The sequence below is a fragment of the Peromyscus eremicus genome, chromosome 1 (genome assembly GCF_949786415.1).
Source record: "Peromyscus eremicus chromosome 1, PerEre_H2_v1, whole genome shotgun sequence".
In the NCBI taxonomy this organism is placed as follows: domain Eukaryota; kingdom Metazoa; phylum Chordata; class Mammalia; order Rodentia; family Cricetidae; genus Peromyscus; species Peromyscus eremicus.
The window spans coordinates 117,523,927-117,549,301 of record NC_081416.1 but is presented as its reverse complement, the minus strand read 5'-3'; the positions used below and the strand labels follow the sequence as shown (position 1 = coordinate 117,549,301).

At 45.8% G+C, this 25,375-nt stretch overlaps 1 protein-coding gene across 1 annotated transcript in view; it reads right to left on the bottom strand.

Annotated features, from left to right (window-relative positions):
* The window catches only part of Iqgap1 (IQ motif containing GTPase activating protein 1), a 100,431-nt gene extending 76,172 nt beyond the window's left edge, over positions 1 to 24,259 (bottom strand). The window contains exons 1-2 of the mRNA XM_059272370.1: positions 24,106 to 24,259; positions 21,117 to 21,216 (exon numbers count right to left, since the gene is read on the bottom strand). Of these exons, the coding sequence (XP_059128353.1) occupies positions 21,117 to 21,216; positions 24,106 to 24,160 (155 nt within the window). The 5' untranslated portion in view covers positions 24,161 to 24,259. The remainder of the gene's footprint in view (positions 1 to 21,116; positions 21,217 to 24,105) is intronic.
* Positions 24,260 to 25,375: the final 1,116 nt, after the last annotated feature.

Sequence of the window (25,375 nt, the reverse complement as noted above, 5' to 3'; positions counted from 1 at the left end):
CACACACACACACACCACAAACAATAAAAGCTTGTTTCCAGGTTAAACCAGCAAAATGAGAAATTTTGATAGCATCTGTTTTAAAAGGAATTTCTGAGAACCAATTTGGGGGAAAAAAAAAAAAACAGGAATGAGTCAGAAACACAGGAAAATGTTTTTCCCCTTAAGTAATGTCTTTAACTTCTGTGTCTGTTTATACCTAATACAGACCTATCCCTAAGCAAATCATTTTATTAAGAGCGGAACTGTTGGCCGGGCGGTGGTGGCGCACACCTTTAATCCCAGCACTCAGGAGACAGAGGCAGGCAGATGTCTGTGAGTTCGAGGCCAGCCTGGTCTACAGAGAAAGTTCCAGGACAGCTAGGGCTACACAGAGAAACCCTGTCTCGAAAACCAAACCACCACCAAAAAGAGCTGAACTGGAAAGAGTGTCTAATCCTATGTCAATAGGCCTCTGTCTGACTGGGGGATAAAAACCAGACTTTGGAAATGGGTTGCAGAACCAAATTCACTAAATAGCACTTACCAGTGAATTTTATGTCATTTAAATTAGAGTCTACAAATATTTTTCCATTGAATTTATTTGTTTGTTTGTGTGCCAGGGCACACGTGAAGAGGTCAGAGGACAACTTGCAGGAGTGGGCTCTCTCCTTCTCCCACGTGGGTTCCGGGGACTGAACTCAAGCTGTCAGCTCAGTGGCAAGTACCTTTACCCACTGAGCCGCCTTTCAGAAGGTTTAATATTAAATGATAATAAAAATCAGAGCCGGGCGGTGGGGGGGCACGCCTTTGATCCCAGCACTCGGGAGGCAGAGGTAGGAAGAAGACCTCTGTGAGTTCCAGGTCAGCCTGGTCTACAGAGCAAGTTCCAGGACAGCCAGGACTACACAGACAAGCCCTGTCTCTTAAAAAAACAAAACAAAACAAATCAGAAACTGAACTAAGCGTAGACAGTAGCTAAGCCTCAGCAGTTTTGCCCAGGGCTTGCTGTGACCCACTCTCAAGTGTAAGCCCGGGGCTCAGAGGTAAGACCCTTTGCCTTGCATATGTGAAACCTTGGGTATGAGCCCAAGAACTCTTCACAAAAAAGAAGGGACTGGATAAAAAGGATGAGCAGCCCCTATAGAAAGCAGAAGACAGGTTTCTCTTTTTATGAGAGCAATCTTCTCCAGAACCCTGGGAATATGTTTAGGTCACTATAGTAACATACATCAAATTTAATTTTCAAATTTATGACTTGGTAACAACAAATTAAGGCGTGGTTAACTATGGATCTTATTAAGGACACAGCTCTTCCCTCTAAGGTTCATAACATCTTAGAGGAGAGAGAGAGGGCTGTGAAAAGCTGTAACAAAGCTCTGAGAGGAGCCCTCAGCTCAGCATTCCCTTAGTGTGTCACACAGTTCAAAATCCAGAATCTGACACACACACACACACACACACACACACACACACACACACACACAAAAGAACATCAGAATTGGGGTCACTGCTGATCTTAGCAAAAAATGTCGGTGTGAGAGAGGAAGGTCCACCAGCTGCAGCACCCTGGGGACATGGGATGAAGAGCACACAGAGGAACTCTTCCTTGAAGGAACAGGGGAGAATGAGCATAGATAGGGGAGTGTCAGGGCTAAGGGGGTGCATAGTAAATGGCTTCTGGTGTCTAGGAAAATCACACTGGGTGACCACCCTAATGACAAGGAGGAACAGGAAAAGAGGCCAAGGCAGCATGGTAAATGAGATGGGATCTGCTGGGGTGCAACACATTTTGAGGAATTTTATGGAGCAGACAAATGTCAGCAAGCCATGATGTAGGAAACTAGAGATGGAGATGCCTACCCAGACTTCCTGATCAGCCTCACCCATCCCTGTCAATTCCAAAGAAGCCTCAAAAAAATCCCCTTCCCCATGATCAGAAACCATAACACCCAAACTTGTAAACTTTCCTATACCACGTGTCTCTTTCTGTCTCTTCACCTACTGGAACCAGTGACTACCCACACAAAGAAAGGCACTCTCACTGTCTTTGGTCAAAGTGCTCTAACTTCTGGACGATCTCTCAGGCACTCTTGCTAAAGGAACATACTACCCCTGGACTCAATTCTAAACAAACAATAAGAAACAAGAAACAAAGAAAACCCAGAGAATTACAGCAACTTCATGATGCCATAGCACTAACCCACCACAGCGCCTACGTGCCACACTCTGAACTGAGCCACGATTCTGAGCACCTACTTAATGAGGAGCACTGTGGTCAGAGGTGTTCCTGAGTACCAAAAAGTAACTGAGGCCACCAAGAATATGGACGCCATGTTTTCCTTCTCTCCTTCACAATTTTAGCCTTTCTTGCAAAACTCAACCAACAGATGCCCTTCCCCCATCTAAACTTTTACACAGTAACTGTCTGCATCATTCTCTTAGTCACCGTATGTCACCTGGTGACATTCAGACCGTCCATTCTTTCATGTTGGGTAACTTTTCAATGCTTATGTCTTGTCTGTCCTACTAGTATGGAGACCTCTTTAAAAAAAAAAAAAGGTGTCACTGTTTTTAATTATGTGTGTGTAGGTCTGTACACACTTAAGTGCAGGTACAGAGGAGACTGAGAGGTCACAGATTCCCCCTGGAGCTGGAGTTTCACGCACCTGGGTGGCTGGGAACGGAACTGGAAGAGCAGTAAACACTCTTAACTGCTGAGCCATCTCTCCAGCCCCAGATGGAAGCCTCTTAACGGCAGGACAGGTTTAGCGTTTCAAACCCTCCCTGGTACTAAACTGTCCTGAACAATACAGGAGTTTGAAAATGTTTTTCATTTGTTTTAAAGTAATAAAAACACTTTTTTCCCCTCATCCCTTTTCCACATCAGAGAAAAATGGGCAGTGAAGCATTATCAAGTCATTCAAAACAGTGTTTAATAAAACAGATGAAAATAAAACTTATCTTTAAATAACTTCAGAAACAGGCTGGAGAGACGGCTCAGCTTGGCACTGGCTGCTCTTCCAGGGGTCCTGAGTTCAAGTCCCAGCACCCACACAGCGGCTCACGACTGTCTATAATGGGGTCTGATGCCCTCTTCTGGTTTGCAGACAGACAAAGCATGCATATACATAAGATAGATAAATAAATAAATCTTTAAGTAACTTCAGAAATAGGTTAGAGCAGAGTAAGAAGCTTCTACTGAGCTACGAGTCTATGCTTGAAAATCTTCTACAATGTGGTTTGCCAAAGGGGCTCCAACAACTTCGTGTGTGTGCACTTGGAAAGGGGGCACACACACATGCCTGTACATGTATGTTAAGAGCAGAGGTCAATCTCACATGTCATTCCTCAGGCGCTGTCCACCTTGTGTTGCTGCTGCTCTTGAATTTATTATTGTATGTACGCACAGCCCAGGCCACACTGCACAGGTGAGGTCAGGGCAGGCTCTCTCCCTCCACCTTCACAAGGCCAGGGGTCAAATTCAGGTCACCAGATGCAACGGTTAACAGATACCTCGGATTTCATTTGCTTTCCCACTAACGCTACTTCTCTCCTATTCTGTGCTTAGACCTTTTTTAACCACAGTGTAGAAAACTATTATTACTACACTGTGGATAAATCAGTGTATTTTAAAAGCAGAATTTCTTGTATTAACCATTTCCCTAGCAGTTCAAATTTAATTGACACGTCACTTATGTCTTCGTAAGATCCAATATTTGACACAGAAGATGCCCTAAAAAGCTTTCTTTGAGTTGAAAATCCAATAGGTAAAGCTGTGATGGCATATACTTGTAATCCCAGAATTTGGAATAGAGGCAGGAGGGTCAAGGGTTCAAGGTCATCCCTCGCTATAGAGTGAGTTTGAGTCCATAGGCTATAGGAGATCCTATCTCAAAAATCAAACAAACAAAAACTCCAAAAACAAAGAAACAAGCCGGGGTGGTGGTGGTGCAGGCCTTTAATCCCAGCACTTGGAAGGCAGAGGCAGGCAGATCTCCGTGAGTTCGAGGCCAGCCTGGTCTACACAGAGAAACCCTATGTGTGTGTTGGGGGGTGCGGATCAAGCAGGGGCTGAGAATCTAGCTCAGTTGGTAGATGATGGCCTGACATGCATGAAGCCCTGGGTTGGATCTCAAGTATTTAAGAGATGGTGACAGAAAGACCAGAGGGCCAAGGCACTGAAGGTTAGTGTGACCTACACAAGGCCTCATCTCAGAAAAACAAACAAAAAAACCCACCAGCTCTTTTTCTGAGATAAACTTTGCAAGCTCACCATTTTTAACCGTTTTAAAGCAAGCAATTTGGTGATTTTTTGTTGTTGTTGTTGTTATTCACTATGTTGTCTAACCATTATTACAATATAGTCCCAGAACACTTTTATCCCCGAAAAGAAGCCCTATACTCATTGAGTAGCCACCCCCCTAGCACCCCTTTTAAAGTCTGGCTAACTCAGGCAGCTATAAATCACTTTAATTACATTGCATCTAATTTGTATTTATCCAACGTCTCTGCAAAAGTATCACAGGACATACTTTCAAATGCTTGCTGCAATCTGGACATTCCTTGCTTTTGTGACTCACCAATCTGGTGACCCTGTTCAGGAGATGTTTCTGCAGCAGAGTTCTCCTGAAGGAGTCCATGCTGAGGAGTCAGGGAGGTTCCTAACGTCACCCCTGTCCTCAGGAAGTCCTCAGAAGCAGTCTACCTGACAGTGTGCCCCAGAGTTTCACCATCCCTATGTTTTGTCAGAAATCAGTTCACAAGTTCAGAATCTGTGATACGTTTTCATTTCCTTTTGAATCCCAACTCCAAAAATCACAGTTCTGTTCTTTACAATGACTTAGAGAGCTGGGTGTGACGGTGCACTCCTGTGATGGTGGACACTTGCAGTCCCAGCACTGAGAAGGCAGAGGTAGGAGGAGAATCAGGAGTAGCCTTGGCTACATGAGATCATCTCAAAAAAATAAATAAATAAAAATAGCCGGGCGGTGGTGGCGCACGCCTTTAATCCCAGCACTCGGGAGGCAGAGCCAGGCGGATCTCTGTGAGTTCGAGGCCAGCCTGGGCTACCAAGTGAATCCCAGGACAGGCACCAAAGCTACACAGAGAAACCCTGTCTCGAAAAACCAAAAAAAAAATAAAAATAAATAAATAAATAAATAAATAAATGAAAATTTAAAAAACAATGTCCTAAAGATCATGGACAACAGTTTAAACAGTTTGGCAATTATACTCAACCAATTAGTGAAAGTCCTTAAACTCTGTCAGCCTCCAGGAATGAGGAGTCAGTGACCAGGGAAAGAATGTATAACACATTGAGCAGGAAAGAGATTACCATAAACATAACAGGTTCTCAGCAAGATCAATCCCTAACTCTGACAGAGAACTGAACGTGCCAGACCAGAGGAACTCAGAGTAAGACAGGTGATTTGAGGAATGCTGTATACACCATCCTCTCCCTTAGCAACACACACACACACACACACACACACACACAACTAAAGGTACAGCACATCCCCCTGCCTGTTTATTAAGACAGCTATTAATGATGAATAAAATTTAAGATATTATCCAAAAACTATCTGGATGTGGTGGCACATGCCTTTAATCCTAGCACTTAGGAGGCATAGGAAGATGAATCTCTTTGAGTTCAAGGCCAGTCTGGTCCACACAGTGAGTTGTAGGCCAGCCAGGGCTACATGGTTAGACCCTGTCTCCAAAAAAAAAAAAAGCCGGGCCGTGGTGGCGCACGCCTTTAATCCCAGCACTCGGGAGGCAGAGCCAGGCGGATCTCTGTGAGTTCGAGGCCAGCCTGGGCTACCAAGTGAGTTCCAGGAAAGGCGCAAAGCTACACAGAGAAACCCTGTCTCGAAAAACCAAAAAAAAAAAAAAAAAAAAAAAAGATATCCAAACAGATCCACCCAAGCCCTCATGCCAAAATTCTAAATGAATCAAAGAGTTAAATGAAATGCTAAAACTCTACATATATATATCCAGTTTCATCATTTACATATATTATATATTGCATACATTCATATCAAATATATCATATATACATATATTTATATTAAATAATACTACATATACATGTGTGCATATATACTTTAAAACACCATTAGACTGGACTGGCCTGGAGGTAAAGCCCAGCAGAATACTTGCCTAACATGGTCAAGGCGCTGGGTTCAATCCCCTTCACTGAAGAGGGAGGGGGAAAGCCCATAAGGGAATATTTTTAAGACGTGGTTTCTAGTAATTTCTAATTATGTATATGTGTGAGTGTGTAACAAGCCTGTTTAGCAGGCTATGTTCTTAAAGAGATGTGTGTGCTCCCTCTTTGGCTGTCAGACTGCTGAAAGAACGGACCCCCAGAAATTGGAAATGTCCCCAGGACTCTCCTGCTGGAGAGGAAACAGTGAAGCCTGGGGGCGTCCAGAGAGGACCTTGTTTCCAGGGAAATACCTAGTCAGGTGACCCTGCAGGACGCTAAGACTGTGACACACTAGGACCACACTTGGTTGGACTGCTCAGTTGTGTGCATCTTGCTTCCTTCTCAAACCCGACCCTCAGGTCAGGCCCCTGAAGGTGGACCTTGGGGACCGTGCTAACTCTCTTTGTCCCTCTTCCCAACTTGGCTACATGGGCAAAATCCCTTTTTTCTGTTTTTGATATTATTTTGGCTCCAATTAGCTTTTTGAGGACAGATGGCTTGACCAGGTTTGTTGAGGGCACAGAGTGTATGACCCCGAGACTAGTACAAAGTAAATGTGTGTGCGTGTGTGTGTGTGTGTGTGTGTGTGTGTGTGTGTGTGTGTGTATCTCCACGCTCGCACATTGAGTACATGTACCTAAGAGGGCAAAGGAGTCAAATCCCTATGAAGCTGGAATTAAAGCAATTGTGAGTTATCCAACATAGGTACTGGAAACCAAACTCAGATCCTCTGGAAGAGCAATTGGTGCTCTTAACCACTTAGTCATCCCTCCAACCCCAGAATGATTTTATATCATTTCATATACAATAGGACTGTATAAAAATGGCCTGAAGAGAAAGACCCCAGAAGCTAAAAAATAAGATTAATAAAGTCAAATATGTTTTAAGATGCTGTTATTTTAAACACTATTAAGTCTCAAACCCTCTTTGAGATCCGCTTTGATACATTAAATAGACACCTCAGTCATCTGTGCCAGGTTTGAAACTTAACAAACACCTTATAGAAAATAAAAGTTTAAAGGGCAAAATGGAATAAATATTTACAACACATATGGCATAAAAAGGACCAAGTTCCTCAATATATAAAGAGCTCTTACAAACCAATAGGAAAAGACTAATAGAGTAACCACGGTGGCTCATGTCTATGATCGAAGCTTTCAGGAGGCTGAGGTACGATGACTGCCAATAGCACACACACAACGCTGTTAACTACAGCACTGTTTATAATAACAGGAGCTAAGGGGGGCAGGAAATGCTCATTGATGGTCAAGTCCACAACTGAAAAGCAAAGTCACTGAAAAATAAAAGTGAGGCACTCTGTTGCATTTGTGTAGAAGAGTTGCAAAATGCACAGTGCACAGCCACTTCTAAAGGAAAATGACCCCTATTCATCAGCAGAGAGGCTAGGGAGAGCACAATCCTAACAGCCTTCTATCTGGAAAAGACGATCCTGGGGCAGGAGAAACAGGAGCAAGGAAAACAGGCAGGCTTTCTTTCTACTCACTATCCTCCCATACCCTCTGAATTATGTACCACATCCATGTATTCTCTGGTTTTGAATTAAAAAAAAAAAAATTCAACCTGGGCAAAACTATACTTTAAAAAAAAAATATCTCTCACAATAATACCAGTATTCCCTTTTCTTTTTTCGGTTCTCAAAAATCTCACAAGTCTTAGGACCCAGTATCTCCTCAGTCCCTCGGGGATCTGCCCCGGCGGCGGCGGCGGCAGCAAAGCCTTGGGCTGGCAGCTGCCTCTCCAGTCCCTTCTGCTTTTCGTTCGGATTTCCAGTGAGTCAACAGGAAGGCATTCTCAGTAAGGAAGAAATAGAGGCCTTTAGACAAGTCCTTCCTCCACCCACAACCCCCCAAACGAATTCTTGCCAAAAACGATGTAAAGCAATTTCCAACCCAACTTGCCACTCCTGTCTGCCTGAGGTCACTGTTTAGCAAGTGACGGTCTGGTGGGACAGGAGCTAAGTCCAAAGGCAGAGACCAGGTTAGACAGTAGAAAAGGACGAGGAATGGTCCAACGATCCAGTTAAAGACAAAAATAAATGACGGAATTGGGTGTGGTGGACTGTGCCTGGAAATCCAAGCTACTCTGAGACGGGAGCAGAAAGACCGAAACCTGAAGCTAGCCTGGACAACTTAAGGAGACCCTGCTTCAAATGTTTGTTTAATCACTAGGGTTGAGGGTGTGGTTAGCAGCAGGCAACTCGCCCAGCATGTGTGAGACTCTCGGTTCAATCCTCACTAGATAAAATAAACCAGAAGACAAACTGGACGTTAGGAGGTGGACGAGACCGCAGGAAGCAGCCGACACACCAGTCCTCGGCCACTTGACAGCTGGACCCCAGTTGTCTCAATACTGGGCCTTTCTGTTGCCCCTCCATGTCTGCAGAGGTCAAGGGCACTGGCAATGGTTGGTGTGACACAGACCGAGGCTTGAATTATACAGACAGTTAAGTGACCTTGGGACAAATGTTATTAAAGATTTATTTATTTATTATGTATACAGAAGAGGGCACCAGATCTCATTACAGATGGCTGTGAGCCACCATGTGGTTGGTGGGAATTGAACTCAGGACCTCTGGAAGAACAGTCAGTGCTCTTAACCTCTGAGCCATCTCTCCAGCCCGACAAATGTTATTAATTCATTTTCCCCTCTTGGGAATAAAAAAAACGCCTACATCACAGTAACGTTCGATTGAAGCTTCTTCAGCATTCAGTATGATTAATGCTAGTTACTACCGTGTCATTATTTGTACAAATACCAGGAACATTGAAGTAGTGAGGGTGCAGCGGTTAAGAACAGTGCTTTGGAGTCCTCGCCGAATTTGAACTCCACTACCTGAGTGACTACGTGTGCGCTTTGCTTTCTTATCTGCTAAGCGTAAATAATAAGCACCTCCCCGGGCATCCAGAACAGCTAACCAGATCCGCAAGTGAAGTGCTCAGCACACTGTGGACACAGACACACAGAGAAAGAAAGAGAGAACTCAAGAAATGCTACGGATGACCACAGGGAAGGGGACGAAGCAAGAGGAAGTCACTGACTGGGACATGTGGGGATATGTCAGTCCTTGCAAACGGCAGGTTGGGGGCCTGGGCTTTCACGGGGATTTTGTTGTTTCCTTTTAGCTCTCTGAAACATAAAGGATTACACTTCCTATAATATAATATGCCTACTGAAATAACCAAGTCTTCCCTAACAATTTTAAGGAGCTTTCGGAAATTCTAACTTAAGTAAATTTTTACTTTTCAAACTAAATCACTAACCGGATCTTTCATTTATATGTTTAAACGTTTTATTAAAAACATTGCCAGGCCACTATCAGGAGTCTTCCAAAACTAAAATGAAGCAGCAGAGCTGCAATTTATGTGATCAGGGAGGCCCTGGCCCTTGACATTTAACTAGTACTTCACACTCAGCTTGCTCAAAGATATGGTCTCTAAGCAACGGAGTCCCAAATTAAACAAACAGCAGCCATAACATGATTCACTTCCGGAAGGTCTCATTTTGCCTACCAGCACTTTCATTACACAAATACTTGTCACAGGGTTTATTTAGGCAGCCACAATTAGCAACGGAGGTCCACCAAATACCATATAGTTTAAAAATACCCAAAACCGGTCCTGCTACCTCCCAACAAGTATCCTCACATTGCTACACAGTGAAGCCGAGGGAACGGTATAGAATCAGGGACAGTCAGCCCACCAGGCAAGGCCAGGAAACGGAATTCCTAGAATACACTAACTCGGGACTTCAAATACATTTTCACTATTTTGTCACTGGGGTTTAAAATACATGAGCACAATTACTGCTTCCATGTCTAAATCCAGGAGAAATAGATGCCTAATTAGGTCAAATGAACATGCTGCTTAGCTCTCTAAGACTTTCTCAATCTTGACTGGTCAACAGTCTGTACACTCAGCAGCTGGGTTAGCACTGGTCTGTGGTCACGTCCACCTCCACACCACGGTCTGTAAGGAGAACTGTAAAGTGTCAAGCCCATGTTTCCCATGAGACTCCTTTTCTCCACCTCTGAGGGGACTTCTATGTACCCCACTATTCTGCATGAACTAATGAAAGCCCACGTAGCTAATAAGAGTAAAAAGACTTAACAGATGGAATTGAAGACTCTGAGAAGTTAGAGAGCAGGGCCAGTGAGAACAGAACCAGGACAGCGAGCACAGCAGACGTGCAGCGCACACACCGAGGACCAAGGCCGCCCGCTGATGGTTTACGATACATCTCTGCTGCTCTGACTTTACATAAACAAATGAGATGAAGAGACATCATGAGGAGACTCTACAGCCCTCTCCCTCAAGACAGAACCATGAATCAGGGCAATTATTAAAGACAAAATGGGTAATTTCCTAGAGCTACAATAAACAGAAAGATATTACAGAGAGGGACCAGCCAAGGGGAGGGCAGAGCACACAGGGAAGAACAAACTCGAACAAAATATAATGACACCTATGCGTGAAAATCAAATTGCCACAGTGAACCCCATTACTCTGTGTGCTAACTTGAAAATTAAGAGAGAAAAGGGGGGGAGAAAAAGCTTTTTAAAACTATATTATAAATCAAGAAGATCTTCGACTGAGGGCTGGCTTGGAGGGCCTGCGTCTCACACAGCACACCTGAGGCCCCGGGGTTCAATCCCCACCCCTGAAGAGTCCACATTACAGACAAAATTGCTAAGACAATGCCAATCTGAAGGGAACAAAAATTACATAAAAGTGAAAAACCAAACAAATCACAGCATTTGTCAAGGAGCCAGCGTGGAGCTGCTTCAGTTTCTCCATAAGAACGAGCAAAGCAGATGTGCTCTGCATTGAGAGAGAAGCACATACCTCACCGCAACAGGCAAGTCCAGAACTAGACTGCACAGCTTCATAGTCATCAAGTTAGACAGAAATTGCTACCAGACAAGAAGATTGCTGTAAGCTGCATATTGTGGTTTGGTTTTGTTTGGGGTTTGGTTTTGTTTTGTTTTTTTTGTTTTATTCTTGACAGGGTTTCTCTGTGTAGTTTTGGTACCTGTCCTGGATCTCGCTCTGTAGACCAGACTGGCCTCGAACTCACAGAGATCCACCTGGCTCTGCCTCCCAAGTGCTGGGATTAAAGGCGTGTGCCACCACTGCCTGGCTGGTTTGTTGTTGTTGTTGTTGTTGTTTTGACTTGGTTTGGTTTTCAGTTTTGGGACAGAGGGTCTCTATGCAGCCCTGGCTGTCCTGGAACTTGCTCTGTAGACCAAGGTGGCCTTGCTGCCTCTGCCTTCTGAGTGCTGGGATGAAAGGCATGTGCCCCTATCCCCGGCTAACTTGCACACATTTGTAATTCCAGACTTGGGAAGAAGAAGCAGGAAGATCAAAGGTTCAAAACTAGCCTGAGCTACATGGGATCCTGTCACACACACACACACACACACACACACACACACACACACGCACACGCACACGCACACGCACACGCACACACGCATAAACACAAAAAGACAGGCAGTCAACAGAAAATTTGGATATGAAAATAAAAACTACACACAAAAATGTAAGAAAATGTTCAACTTGGCCAATAATCAAAGTAGCATGGCTTTAAACTGAATAAATCTAAATAAAAATATTATGTAGATGTTGAAAACGGCAAGAGAATTTTGAATTTGTAGTGCTGGAGAGATGGCTCAATGGTTAAGAGCACATACTGCTTTTACAGGGGACCTGAGTTCAGTCCCCAACACCCACGTCAGAAGCTCACAAGAGCCTGTAACTCTAGCTCCAGGAGACCAAATCCCTCATCTGCCCTCCCTAAGCACCTGCATGCGTGTGTACATACCTACCCACATACAGACAAACACACATACACACACACACATAAAATGATCTTTTAAATTGGTGATACAACTAACGAAAACTATGTACAGACACAGGTAATTCCTTAATCCCTCCCTTTTCTTTTATTATCTCATGGTAAAAGAACTTTAGATACAGGGTACAGTAGTCAATAAGGCCGTCTCCTTACTCTCTCAGTCCATTCTCCTGTTACTGTGTTTCCTTTCCAAAAAAACTACAAGCCTCCAGTGGAAACACTAGGACCACCAGCTTACACGGTGTCTAACTACTGACACTGTGACACGAGGTTGTTGTGCACAAAGGTGCCGGGCCACATGCACGGCTATGCATCCTAGGCCACACACTGGGTACCGCTTACTTAGGACTCTGAAAGTGTATTAACACTGCTTCAAGTTCCTATTAAATCTTCAGATCTTCCTTTGGCCACAGACAAGGATAAAGAATGTATTCACTGGGGCTCAGTGCTTTAGAGAGCACTGGCTGCTCTTACAAAGAAGCCGGGTTCAATTCCCAGCACCCACATAGTAACTCAACTCTCTGTAACTCTAGGGGGATCCGACACTCTTGTACATGCAGATAAAACACCAAAGAACATAAAAATTCAATAAAACAGAATGCATTTACTGAGTGATTTCTGTATCTCCCTGGGCCACCCCTTAACCCCTACACCAACTCTATAAAATGCAGAGTATTCCCACTCCACAGAGGAATACAGTCCCACTGCCTGAGGTTAAGCGGCTTGCAAAACCAGAATCAGAACACATACTTGCTCAAACTCAAAGTCCCATTCTTTCCACTCCGCCCAAGTATCTCAACATTCTCTTCCATGGCCCAATTATCTCAAGAGTCAAGATCTTCAAGGGTTGTTTCTTTTACTTTTCTCAGTTACAGGAATCATGAGGGGTAGCTGTGTGACTGTTCTTAGTAATGACGGTACCTACTAACAACTTGACGGATTTTATCAGCCTACTTTTAATACTGTTTCGTTTTATTCTGTTTTTTGATTCTGAGGAAGGTCTCACTTTGAAGCCCAAGCTAGTCTCAAATTCTCAATCCTCCTGCCTCAGTCTCTAAGTCCTGAGGTTATACAAGTGCACCACCACACCTGCCTTTTGTTTTGCAGTTCAGGCTGGCCTCAAACTCATGATCTTCCTGTCTCAGCCTCCCGAGTGTTGAGATCACATCTCACCCCAGCTCCTACTTCTTTGTGACTTGAGACTGAGTCTCGTGTGGCCCATGCTGACGGCTGTGGTGCTCACAGTGACTCTCACCTCCTGAGCCTCCACGTCTCCACCTCTCAGAGGCTGGAATTACCATTCTAGACACCCAGACAGCTTCACTTTTTTTATTTTGGTTTTTTTTTTTTCATTTTCAAACTTTTTTTTTCAAGACAGGATCTCTCTGTGTAGTTCTGGAACTTGCTCTGTAGACCAGGGTGGTCTTGAACTCACAGAGATCTGCCTGCCTCTGCCTCCCGAATGCTGGGATTAAAGGTGTACCACCACCACCGTCTTGTTCCAATTTTCATGTGTGTGTATGTTTACATATACATATTTATTTTTGTTTGTGTATGCACACTTATGAACAGGGAAGCCTAAGGTTTATCACAGGAATCATCCTCCATCGCTCTTGCACACATTCATCAAGGCGGGGTCTCAATCAAACCTAGAGCTTGTCGAGATGCTATTCATACTTGACAGCTTTCTGGGGTTGGAATTACAGATGGGCCCCACCCACCTGCATTTCTCATGGGTTTCTGAGGATCTGAACTCAAGCACTCTTTAACCCCAATAACCACTGAGCCATTCCCCAGCCCCAGATTCACTTTTTTGGGGAGTTAGGGAGGTGTAGGGTGAGTAACAGAATCTACTTACATTGCCCTGGCTGCCCTGGATTTCACTATGTGGATCAGGCAGGCCTCAAATTCACAAAGATTTGCCTATCTCTCTTCTCCTGCATGCCCAGTGCCAGGATTGAAGGCCTATGCCATACCACATCCTGTCCCTACTACACATGTGTCAAGTTTACAATGGAGTCTGGTAAAAAGTGACTGATAGTCATACGAGGAAAGAAAATTCACGTTTGTAACACTGTTACTGTGTGAGTAGCGGTATTACTACGTGAGTAGCACTGTTACCCTCTGAGTAGCCCTGTTACCCTCTGAGTAGTCCTGTTACTGTCTGAGTAGCCCTGTTACTGTCTGAGAAGCCCTGTTACTGTCTGAGTAGTCCTGTTACTGTCTGAGTAACACTGTTACTATCTAGTAGCCCTGTTACTGTCTGAGTAGCACTGTTACTTTCTGAGTAGCACTGTTACCGTCTGAGTAGCCCTGTTACTGTCTAAGTAGCACTGTTACCGTCTGAGTAACACTGTTACTATCTAGTAGCCTTGTTACTGTCTGAGTAGCCCTGTTACTGTCTGAGTAGCCCTGTTACCGTCTGAGTAGCACTGTTACCGTCTGAGTAGTCCTGTTACCGTCTGAGTAGCACTGTTACCGTCTGAGTAGTCCTGTTACCGTCTGAGTAGCACTGTTACCGTCTGAGTAGTCCTGTTACCGTCTGAGTAGCACTGTTACCGTCTGAGTAGCCCTGTTACTGTCTGAGTAGCCCTGTTACTGTCTGAGTAGTACTGTTACCGTCTGAGTAGCACTGTTACTGTCTGAGTAGTACTGTTACTGTCTGAGTAGCCCTGTTACTGTCTGAGTAACACTGTTACTATCTAGTAGCCTTGTTACTGTCTGAGTAGCCCTGTTACTGTCTGAGTAGCCCTGTTACTGTCTGAGTAGCACTGTTACCATCTGAGTAGTACTGTTACCGTCTGAGTAGCACTGTTACCGTCTGAGTAGCACTGTTACCGTCTGAGTAGCACTGTTACCGTCTGAGTAGTACTGTTACTGTCTGAGTAGCACTGTTACTGTCTGAGTAGCCCTGTTACTGTCTGAGTAGCACTGTTACTGTCTGAGTAGCACTGTTACCGTCTGAGTAGCCCTGTTACCGTCTGAGTAGCCCTGTTACCGTCTGAGTAGCCCTGTTACCGTCTGAGTAGCACTGTTACTGTGTGAGTAGCCCTGTTACTGTCTGAGTAGCCCTGTTACTGTCTGAATAGTCCTGTTACTGTCTGAGTAGCACTGTTACCGTCTGAGTAGCACTGTTACCGTCTGAGTAGCCCTGTTACTGTCTGAGTAGCACTGTTACTGTCTGAGTAGCACTGTTACTGTCTGAGTAGCCCTGTTACTGTCTGAGTAGCACTGTTACTGTCTGAGTAGCCCTGTTACCGTCTGAGTAGCCCTGTTACCATCTGAGTAGCACTGTTACCGTCTGAGTAGCACTGTTACCGTCTGAGTAGCCCTGTTACTGTCTGAGTAGCCCTGTTACTGTCTGAGTAACACTGTTACTATCTAGTAGCCTTGTTACTGTCTGAGTAGCCCTGTTACTGTCTGAGTAGCCCTGTTACTGTCTGAGTAGCACTGTCACCATCTGAGTAGCACTGTTACTGTCTGAGTAGTACTGTTACTGTCTGAGTAGCCCTGTTACTGTCTGAGTAACACTGTTACTATCTAGTAGCCTTGTTACTGTCTGAGTAGCCCTGTTACTGTCTGAGTAGCCCTGTTACTGTCTGAGTAGCACTGTTACCATCTGAGTAGTACTGTTACCGTCTGAGTAGCACTGTTACTGTCTGAGTAGTACTGTTACCGTCTGAGTAGCACTGTTACTGTCTGAGTAGTACTGTTACTGTCTGAGTAGCACTGTTACTGTCTGAGTAGTACTGTTACTGTGTGAGTAGCCCTGTTACTGTCTGAGTAGCCCTGTTACTGTCTGAGTAGCACTGTTACCGTCTGAGTAGTACTGTTACCGTCTGAGTAGCCCTGTTACTGTCTGAGTAGCACTGTTACTGTCTGAGTAGCACTGTTACCGTCTGAGTAACACTGTTACTATCTGAGTAGCCCTGTTACTGTCTGAGTAGCACTGTTACTGTCTGAGTAGCCCTGTTACTGTCTGAGTAGCCCTGTTACTGTGTGAGTAGCACTGTTACTGTCTGAGTAGCACTGTTACTATGTGAATAACACATCTTTTCTTTCCTCCACTTTTAAGCTACATTTCTCCGTCTAAGAATTCTGAACGCTGGTGAGCATGCTGTTTTTTCTAGCTACCTCGTCTACGCAGTAGGGGGTTTTGCCTTGTAAATATGTTAACTTCTGTTTTCAAAATCAGAGTCAGAGCCTGGAAATAGCCAGATGTTCCTGAAACTCTAATACCATTCAGGAAGGTCATCTACAGAGGCCAACCCAGAAAATGTTCTATGCCGACAGCAAAGATGTACACACAAAAGGGAATCTGTTTCCAAGAGCTGTTCTCTTTCCAAAATACTTTTTCAACTCCCCTCCACTGAAGGTAAAGTGCTTCCGTTTAATACTAGCTCTTGTTAACATCATGTAGTTTCCGACAACCTCCAACCAGCCACAGCCTGGACTGGCCTTCTTCAAAGGTAGTCGGGGGAGTGTCTATACCCTTAAGCTGGGGTGTGGGCACTCAGAAGAAGGTGGCCCAGGGAAGACTCAAAAGGATACGCCCAAAAGTCCCTGAAGGAAGGGACTAAGTAGATTAGCTGAGAGAGTACTAGAATTAACTGTCTTCTTTAACCTAACTGGATTTTCCTTCACCTCCAAACCCACCATATTCTCTCCGCTCCCCTGACCTACCTAACATGTTCTTTCTTGGCTCCTTGTCTTTTTTTACCCTAGCTACCTTCTGATCCTTCTCTGTTACATTCTTGTCTCGAGTCCTGAGTGTCTACATACCTCACATGTCAATGTCAGCTTCTTCAACTGGGTGAAATGGCATTCCTGACTTATGCAGATACTCCTTAGCTGAACAAATGTCAAGCTCAATCAGAACAGACACAGACAGACAGACAGGCAGGTAGGTAGATAGATGGATATAGATATAGATAGATGTAAGCACTAAAAGGCATCCTTTGATAGTCTTTGCTCTGCTATACCGCCCTTAGCATTCTAAAATTTTATTAGAATACCAACTTAACTTTCATACTGAAGCTACTTTTCAATAAAGCAGAAATCTCTGCATTGTGCTTCTCAACTATTCCCAGGACATACTTTTATGAAATCTACTCTTAATTTTTTGGGGAATTATGACCCCAAACCCAGTCCTGCAGCATACTCTAATCTCTCTACACACAGAGACACAGACAACATAACAGTCTTCACGCATCCAATCTTGCTCTCCACACGGCTCCCTCTCCCCAGGAACAAACTCAGTTAAAGGTCTGGGGAAAGAGAGCCCCAGGACACACAATGGCGCCTCTGTACTAAAAGGTGGAGTGCTCAGCAGGAGCAGTAGAGTTATAAATAGAAGTGAGGAGGGAGCCTTTCTCCCCTGGATCTCTCTCATCTTTATTCCTGGCCTCTGAGTTGATGTAAACCCCAGACCTTGGGGATCCTCCAACTTGAGAGGAAATAGAACCAGGCCAACCCAAAAAGGCACACTGGGCTTTTGCCGGAGGGGAAGATGAGCCCAAGAGCATCAGACACAGCCCAGCTGCCCAGGTGAGGCAACAGGGCAGGGAGAGGAAGTCCTGGCTAACGATGATTGACTGGCAGGCATCAAGTGACTAGTAGAAATTCTACTCCTCTGGGCCTACCATAACACTGCCAGGTTTCTTGGCTCTCCCTAGTTGTAACTTAGACACTTCCATAGCTGATTTTCTAATCAGAGGTTGCTGTTGGCTTTGGGGATGGGGGACAGAGGGCCTGGTACTGAATCCAAATTTGATACCATTTACTCCCTAGGAAAAAAACAGGCAGCATTTCCACAATGCTAGGGTATGACAAGATGATGTACAACTATTATGTACAAAGCTTTAAAATAAAAATAAAAATAAAAATAAAACTGTCACAAATGTCTCTGCTGCCTAAGTCACTTCCTAAGCTTGCAAAAGCCACCTGAAAAGCCCTTCAGTGACTAATGGCCTCTCGATGGCTTAGCTAAACGGGCTGCTTTTCTACGCTGGACGCCACTCCCGTCAGAAGGTACAGGCTCTGGAATTCTGCAAATAAAATGTTACTAGTGCTGCACTTGAAAAGGAAGTTAAGAGCACTGTTAACTCCCTAAGAGGTTATGATCGAAAAACCATTCAAGTTTTTAAAATGTGTTAAAAGCAAGAACATCTTACTTCTCAACTGGGGTGAGAAGGCCCAGCTAGATCACCAGAGGCATTTAAAACATCTGGGTATGGAGGTGGGGGCACAGTTCAACAGTAGGACACTTACTGACATGTTCCACAGTAAAGTCCGGACTGTCTACATCTGTAAAAACTCTCCCGGGAGAGTCTAATGTGCACACCACACACCCAGTTAATGACCACTGCACAAATAAGGAACATTCCTTAACCGAGAAACCATGAGGAGCCAGGCGTGGTGGCGGACAACTGTGGCACGGGACTCAGGGTTCCTGTCACCTCCAGCTGCAGAGTGAGCTCCAGGCCAGCCTAGATGACACGACCCCCACCCCTAAGCAGCAGCTCCAAGTAGACTCAGAAAGCTCAGGCCTCGGTTTCCTCACTGAAATGAGCTGGCTGCTTTGGACAGAAGTTGACCTTGTACCAGGGATGTAGTCCGGTGATAGAGAGTGCTCTGCCTCGCACTTAGCAAGCACAAGGCCCAAATCCCTGGTTCTCTGGGAAAAGTAGAACTTTAAGCTAGACTAGTGGTATGGCAATATCACAGCAGGTATTGGCAAGATGCTCTGAAATACTACAAATGAAGTGTAAAATGGAAACGTCACTGTCACATTGTGAACCGGCGATGTCACAGTAGAAATCCAATACCGAAACAAAAGCAGGAGGGCTATTGGAGGAGAGGGAAATCAGTGAGCTGGGGTCTTCGGACACTTCAACAGAGTCCCAACGGCTCCACAGAGCACAAGGTGGCCTTGCGACCAGCTGCAGCTTACAAATCCCTTGACCTTCCACACGAGAAGTTCAGTTTAAGTGACAGAGAACTTCGTGTTTTCATTCCCTTACAAACTTCTAGGGGAAAATATTCCCTTTCTCACAATATATTCATCCCTTGCTATCTACACTTTCATTTATCATGAAGTTGGGAAAGAAGCTCCGTGGTATGCTTCACCCCTGGCACTACCAAAACTACTGTAATAAACTTCCACTCAGAAGACTAGCGTCAGGCAGAGGCAGGAGGGTCTCTGAGCCTGGTCTACAGAGTGAGTTCCAGGACAGCCAGGACTACACAGGGAAACCCTGTCTCGGAAAAACAAAACAAAACAAAAAATAGTATTATTATTGCTAAATTATCACTACTATCCTCCTCTGACTTCCTAAACAGGCCGTAAAGTCAGAGAAGCAGCTGAGACTCAGGAAGACTCTATAAGGACAGGAAGATGGCTCTGGAGGTAAGAGCCGGTCAGTCTCCAGTACCATGTCAGGTGGGTCAATCTCTTTCCACTCCAGTTCCAGGGACTCTGACGCCTTTGGCCTCCCTAGGTGTGTGCACATGTGATTCAAAATAAAAGGTAAATCTTAAGAGTCCAGGCGACCCTAACTGAGGCTGTTTTTGTCATTTTTTGAGAAAAGGGCACCTCTGAAGGGCTTAGAGTTCTGGGGCTCAAGAATACTTGTTGTATGGACTATCAACTTTCCTGGAGTGCTTTTTACATTTTTAGAATTATTTAAAAAACACAGAGTCAAATCTTTACTCTTGTTTCCTCAGCCCCATCCAAACCATCCTTGATTTTTTGGTAAACTTGGATGACAAGTATCTTTCATTATTCCTCACTGTACACAATCTATAATTGTGCTTATCTCCTCTGGAATCTTGCAAAGGAATAGAAGCAACAGAACAAAAGGAGTGACTGATAACAAACTGACACCCTAAAATTAAGATCACAAGGTCGTGAGATACCTGGAAAAGATAAACAGCAGCTGCTCATCCTCTTCCTAGCGAATGCAGAGGAGATGGGCGTGGTGGTGCATGCCTGTAATCTCAGCACTTGGGAGGTGGTGGGAGGAGGATCAGATAGGCCTCAGAAACACAATGAGTTTGAGGCCACCACGGGGCTCAAGACCTAAGACCTAAGACCCTGTCTCTAAAAAAGTGTGGGGTGGGGGTGTGGCACATGGGAGCACATGCATTTGATGACAGGTCTCCCGATGCTGCAGCATTGACCTGGATGAATTATACCTACAGCACTACCTTGTTAGATAAGGGTCTTGTCTCCCAGGACCTTGGGCACACTCGACTAAGGTACCTATCTCCTCAGCCCGCTACAGCACTACCCTCATCAGCCTCCCAAACCTAATCCCCTCTCCACAAGTCACAAGGGGAACGAGGCTAAATACAGAAACAAAAACCTGTGAAGAATTAGGAAACATTAAGACCAAGAACACCAAACCCTAACTTAAAATGTTATTTCTAGGGCTGGAGAGATTGCGGTTAAGAGCACTAGCTGCTCTTCCAGAGGAACCCGGGATCAACTCCCAGCGCCCACATGGCCGCTCACCACTGTCTGTAACTCCAATTCCAGGGGATCTGACACCTTCACACAGAGAGATACACATGCAAGAAAAACACCAGTGCACATAAAATACATAAATCTTCAAATGTTATTTCTCACAGACAGCGGCACGGCAGCACCCAAACAACCACTCTACATTAAAGCTGGATAACACAGCCCTAAAAATCTCTTCCGTATGCACACTCAACACAGAGGACAAACCACCGTGGACCACTTGTTCCCATGAACAAACACTCTGCTCCCAACCTGCAACATTCTGACGTAAAATGTAATACACACAAAGAAAGCTATCTGGAGGCTAGACAGATAGCTCAGCAGTTAGGAGAGGACCAGAGTTGGGCTCTCAGCACCCACATCAGGTGACTCAACTGCCTGTAACTCCAGCTCCAGGAAGATCTATCGCCTCCTTCCAACCTCCGCAGGCACCCATACACGGGTACCAAAACAAACACATACACGTAAATAAAAACAAGGCGTAAAGAAAGCACCGCACATCAGTCCCCTTCCCTGGTCCACCTTTACCTCTTTGCTTCTTCCAAATGACAAAGGTACTCGTAAGCCACGTTCTGCCGTCGCCTTTCATCCATCTCCTCTGCAGTGAGTCTCTCATTATCCAGGACAGCTAAAACAAGAAGGAAAGAGTGTCAAGGCCAAGATCTGTACCTTTCCTCAGCAATAAACGAGGGCCATCGCCATCAAATTGCTGCTAATCCCCTAGGAAAGCAGGCTAACTAGTGGATATGGGGGTAGCCAGGCGCACTACAAATGATTTTCCTAAAAACAAACCCACATGGTTTCAACCACACTCATCTCATGGTAAGGGGCTGCAGAGATGATTCAGCAGTTAAGAGCACTTGTTGCTCTTGAAGAGGAAGGACCTGGGTTCCTAGCACCCACCTCTCTCGGCTCACAAGCATCTGTAAGTCTAATTCAAGGGGATCCAATGCCCTGTTTCTGACCTCCAAGGACACCATGTATACATGCAGGCACTCATACACATAATATATGATACGGGAGGGTGATCGCTGGTAAGCTGCCCATGTTCCAGAGAACAACCCCATACCCATGCACATAGGGGCAGCACTAACTGGACCTAGATGGGTTTTTTTGTTTGTTTGTTTGTTTGGTTTTTTTTTTAAAGGCTAGAAAGATGACTCAGTCTTAGTTAAGAGAATTGGCTCCTCTTGCAAAGGACTTGGGTTCAAGTCCCAGCATCCACATGAAGGCTCACAACAGGCTATAACTCCAGTTTCAGGGGATCAGACATTCGCTTCTGGCCTCTGCAGGTGCCAGGTACACACATGGTGCACAGACATCATACATGCAGACAACAAATCGCCCATACACATAAAAAAAAGATAAAAAAGAGTCAGGACAGCGCACGCCTGTAGTCCCAGCACTTGGAAGGCAGAGGCAAGCGGACCTCTGAGTCCAAAGCCAGACTGTCTCAAATAGCAAGGTCAGGCCAGCTAACGCTATACAGTGAGATCCTGTCTCAGATAAATTATTGAAAGAGAGCAATGGAAGATAGGTATAATCATATTTCACTTTTATGTATATATGGAGTTCTCAAGGAATCAATTTTTTTTGTGTGTGTGTGGTTTTTCGAGACAGGGTTTCTCTGTAGCTTTGGAGTCTGTCCTGGACTAGCTCTGTAGACCAGGCTGGCCTCGAACTCACAAAGATCCACCTGCCTCTGCCTTCTGAGTGCTGGGATTAAAGGCGTGCGCCACCACTGCCCGACTTTAATGACTTTTATTTTTTATGTACATTGGTCTTTTACGTGTGTGTGTGTGTATGAGGGTGTCGGATCCCCTGGAACTGGAGTTACAGTCAGTTGTTGAACTACCATGAGGGTGCTGGGAATTAAACCCGGGCCCTCTAGAAGAGCAGCCGGTGCTCTTAACATCTGAGCCATCTCTCCAGCCCTAGGAATCAATTTTTTAAATGTTTTAAATATATATGTACTACATTTTCTTGTAGCCTCAAAAGGTACCAACTAAGGCCTGTCCTTGTTGGTCAGAACTAATACAGAGGGCATCACACTCTCCCTCTTTATTCACAGCCCAAGGCAGCAGCTAGGGATTAAGCATTTTCCATACATTCTCTCACTATAGCCCAGAACAATCCTGTGATTACCACTATTGGACAGATGAGGAAATTGAAGCTGGATGAACCCAGCCCTAAGGCTAATAAAGGGACCCACGTTCAAATCCACCTGTCTCCAGGGCCTGTGGGCTTAACCTTGAAGCAACCTGCCTCCTCCATAATCATCCCAAGGTAAGAAATGAATTCCTAACTCCTTAAAAAGCAATCACAGCCCTTCTCACTCTGGCCTCAACTACTTTGGGAAATTCTTTTTCTCTCCTTTCCCTTCCAATCCCACCACTACACTACCACACCATTCAGTTTCTTCCACAGAGTATCCCTATATTCTTCAATACCATATTTAGTTAATGTCTGCCCTCTCGAAGTCATGTCTTGCACACCCTGCCCTACACAGAGCATCATTCAAGTCTGTTCAAAAGTCACCCTCTGTGCTCCCACGGCCTCCCTAAGTCCCTTCTCTTCATTCCCATTACTTTTTATACCTGGTTCATGCATCATGTGTCTTTATTGCACCTTATTATCTCCCTCCCTGCCCCCAGCTGATGACTGAACCCAGGGCCTTGGGCTCTACCACTGGGCTAAATTCCCAACCCCGCATCTGATTATCAATCATTTGTACACCTGTCTGTCTCTGATAGTTTTTGAAGGTACTGCACAGTCTTAATCATCTTCAATTCCACAAACGTAGCACACTATCTCACACATAAATGTGGATACGTTAACGTATCCTTTAAGAATGTACTTTTCCCAGAACATAAAACAAAATCTAAACTCGAGACCCAAAGGTATCCTCTTGTAACTACTATCCCACGTACAGTTAATTAGTTCACTGATGTTGCAGGGATGACCACAGAAAATGAGGAAGTGGGGGGGGGCGGTATTTGGGTGTGTGTGTGTTTTAATTTTACTTTTGAAATGCTAACAAGAGAACCCGGCTCAAGAAAGCTTAAGTGGCTTGCCCAAAACTGCACCTCGTAACTAGTCTGGCCGCGCGGGTCTGCACCCTGGGTCACCGTCGCAGGCAGCAATCGGGGCAGCACTGCACTTTCCCACCACGCCCAAGCAGAACCCCTGGGTCCAGTGCCCAGGACACGCCCTGCACAGTCCTCCTGCCACCTCACCCCAGGCCGTCTTCCCCAATCTCAGTAGAGCTAAGCGGCGGAGGCGCTGGGTGGGGCTCCCCTGCCGCAGCGCCTGGAGAAGGCTGAGGCCTCCAGGTTCCTACCCGCCACCTCCGGAGCTCAAGAGGACTCAGGCGCCAACCTTTCTGCCAGCCACACAGCTGGGCTGCTCTTCCGGGTCCGTGTGGTCCCAGGCCACCCCGAGCACCCGCCCGGCTGAGCCCCCGGGGAAAACCGAGCCTGGCCCCTGGCCCGCGCACCCCAAGCCCCCCGGCACTCACAGCCATAGTGTGGCCGGACCACACCCAGCCCATCAACCTCCTCTGCGGCGGACATGGCGGCTGAGTCCGGTCTCCGGTGAGGAAGCGCTGAGACCTTGAAGACGCGGGCGGCAGCAGCAGCGGCAACTCCTGCCCAGTGCGCGGGCTGTCGCTGTCCCCGAGGCCCCGCCCCGCGCCATCGGCCCCACCCTGCAGGTCCCGCCCCGCAGACCCCGCCCTCGAGGCCTCGCCCAGTCCCGCCCTCCAGGGCGGGCGGAAGAGGCGTGGTTACTTTTGCAGGACCCGCCCCCGCCCGCTTCGCCCTCCACTTGCGGAAGCGAGGAGGCGGAGCGCGGTAGGCAAGTCCTTAGGCCAGCTTCGTCCGTCCGTTGTCCCGACGCTCCTTCTACATCCTCCTCGCCGCGGCTCAGACTGAAAGGGCGCCAATGTCTGCAGCTTGAAATCCAAACTTTTTCGGCCGCCTGCCTTCCCCTGACAGCTGAGTTAACTCCTTCTGCACCGCGGCTCATTGAAGGAGCCCTTTCAGGTGGCCCAGGATGCTCTTGTTGCACGCAAGTAGGACCCAAACTGACAGGAAAGACTTGCACCCCTACACTCGGCCACATTTTGTCTATCTGGCTTCCGTTCTCCCCCAGCAGTGCTAACGTGGAGAACCGCTCGATCTCTTAAATTTGGGGGACAAAGACGCTGAAGCGGGAGAGCTGTTTATCAGACTATACACTCTCAGCTCTTCTTTGCAAGCCCTTACGGGTTATCTTGACCCGGTTAAGAATGCCTCCTCGTATTGCCCTTGTGATCTGCTTTCGAAGTATCCGTATTCAACCGAATTCTGTCCTCAACCCTTTTTGTTTTTTCTCAGTAACATTCCCGGCATGGTGGTAGTGCAAGCCTATAATCATCCCACACTTGGGAGGCTGAGGCAGAAGGATCACCATGAGTTCGAGGCCAGCCAGGATTATGGAGTGAGTCACTGCCTCCAAGTAATAATCATAACTAAAATAAAAACGCCATTCTCAGTAACCTTACACTCACCATAAACCTCGGACGGCTTCTACTTACAATCCGGACCATTTGGAAGCCCCTCCAATGTGCACTTTCAGGTGCGTCTCCCACAGACACTAAAAGCTCACGAGTCAAACATTCCTGCCTCAATCTCTGAAAGTATTCAATCACCAGTCACACACACCCCAGGTTCTTGCCTCGCCTCTATTTCTGAAGCGTTTAGTTTTTGTCTCTGCCCACGCCTGTGATTACAGTGTTTAGATTATCT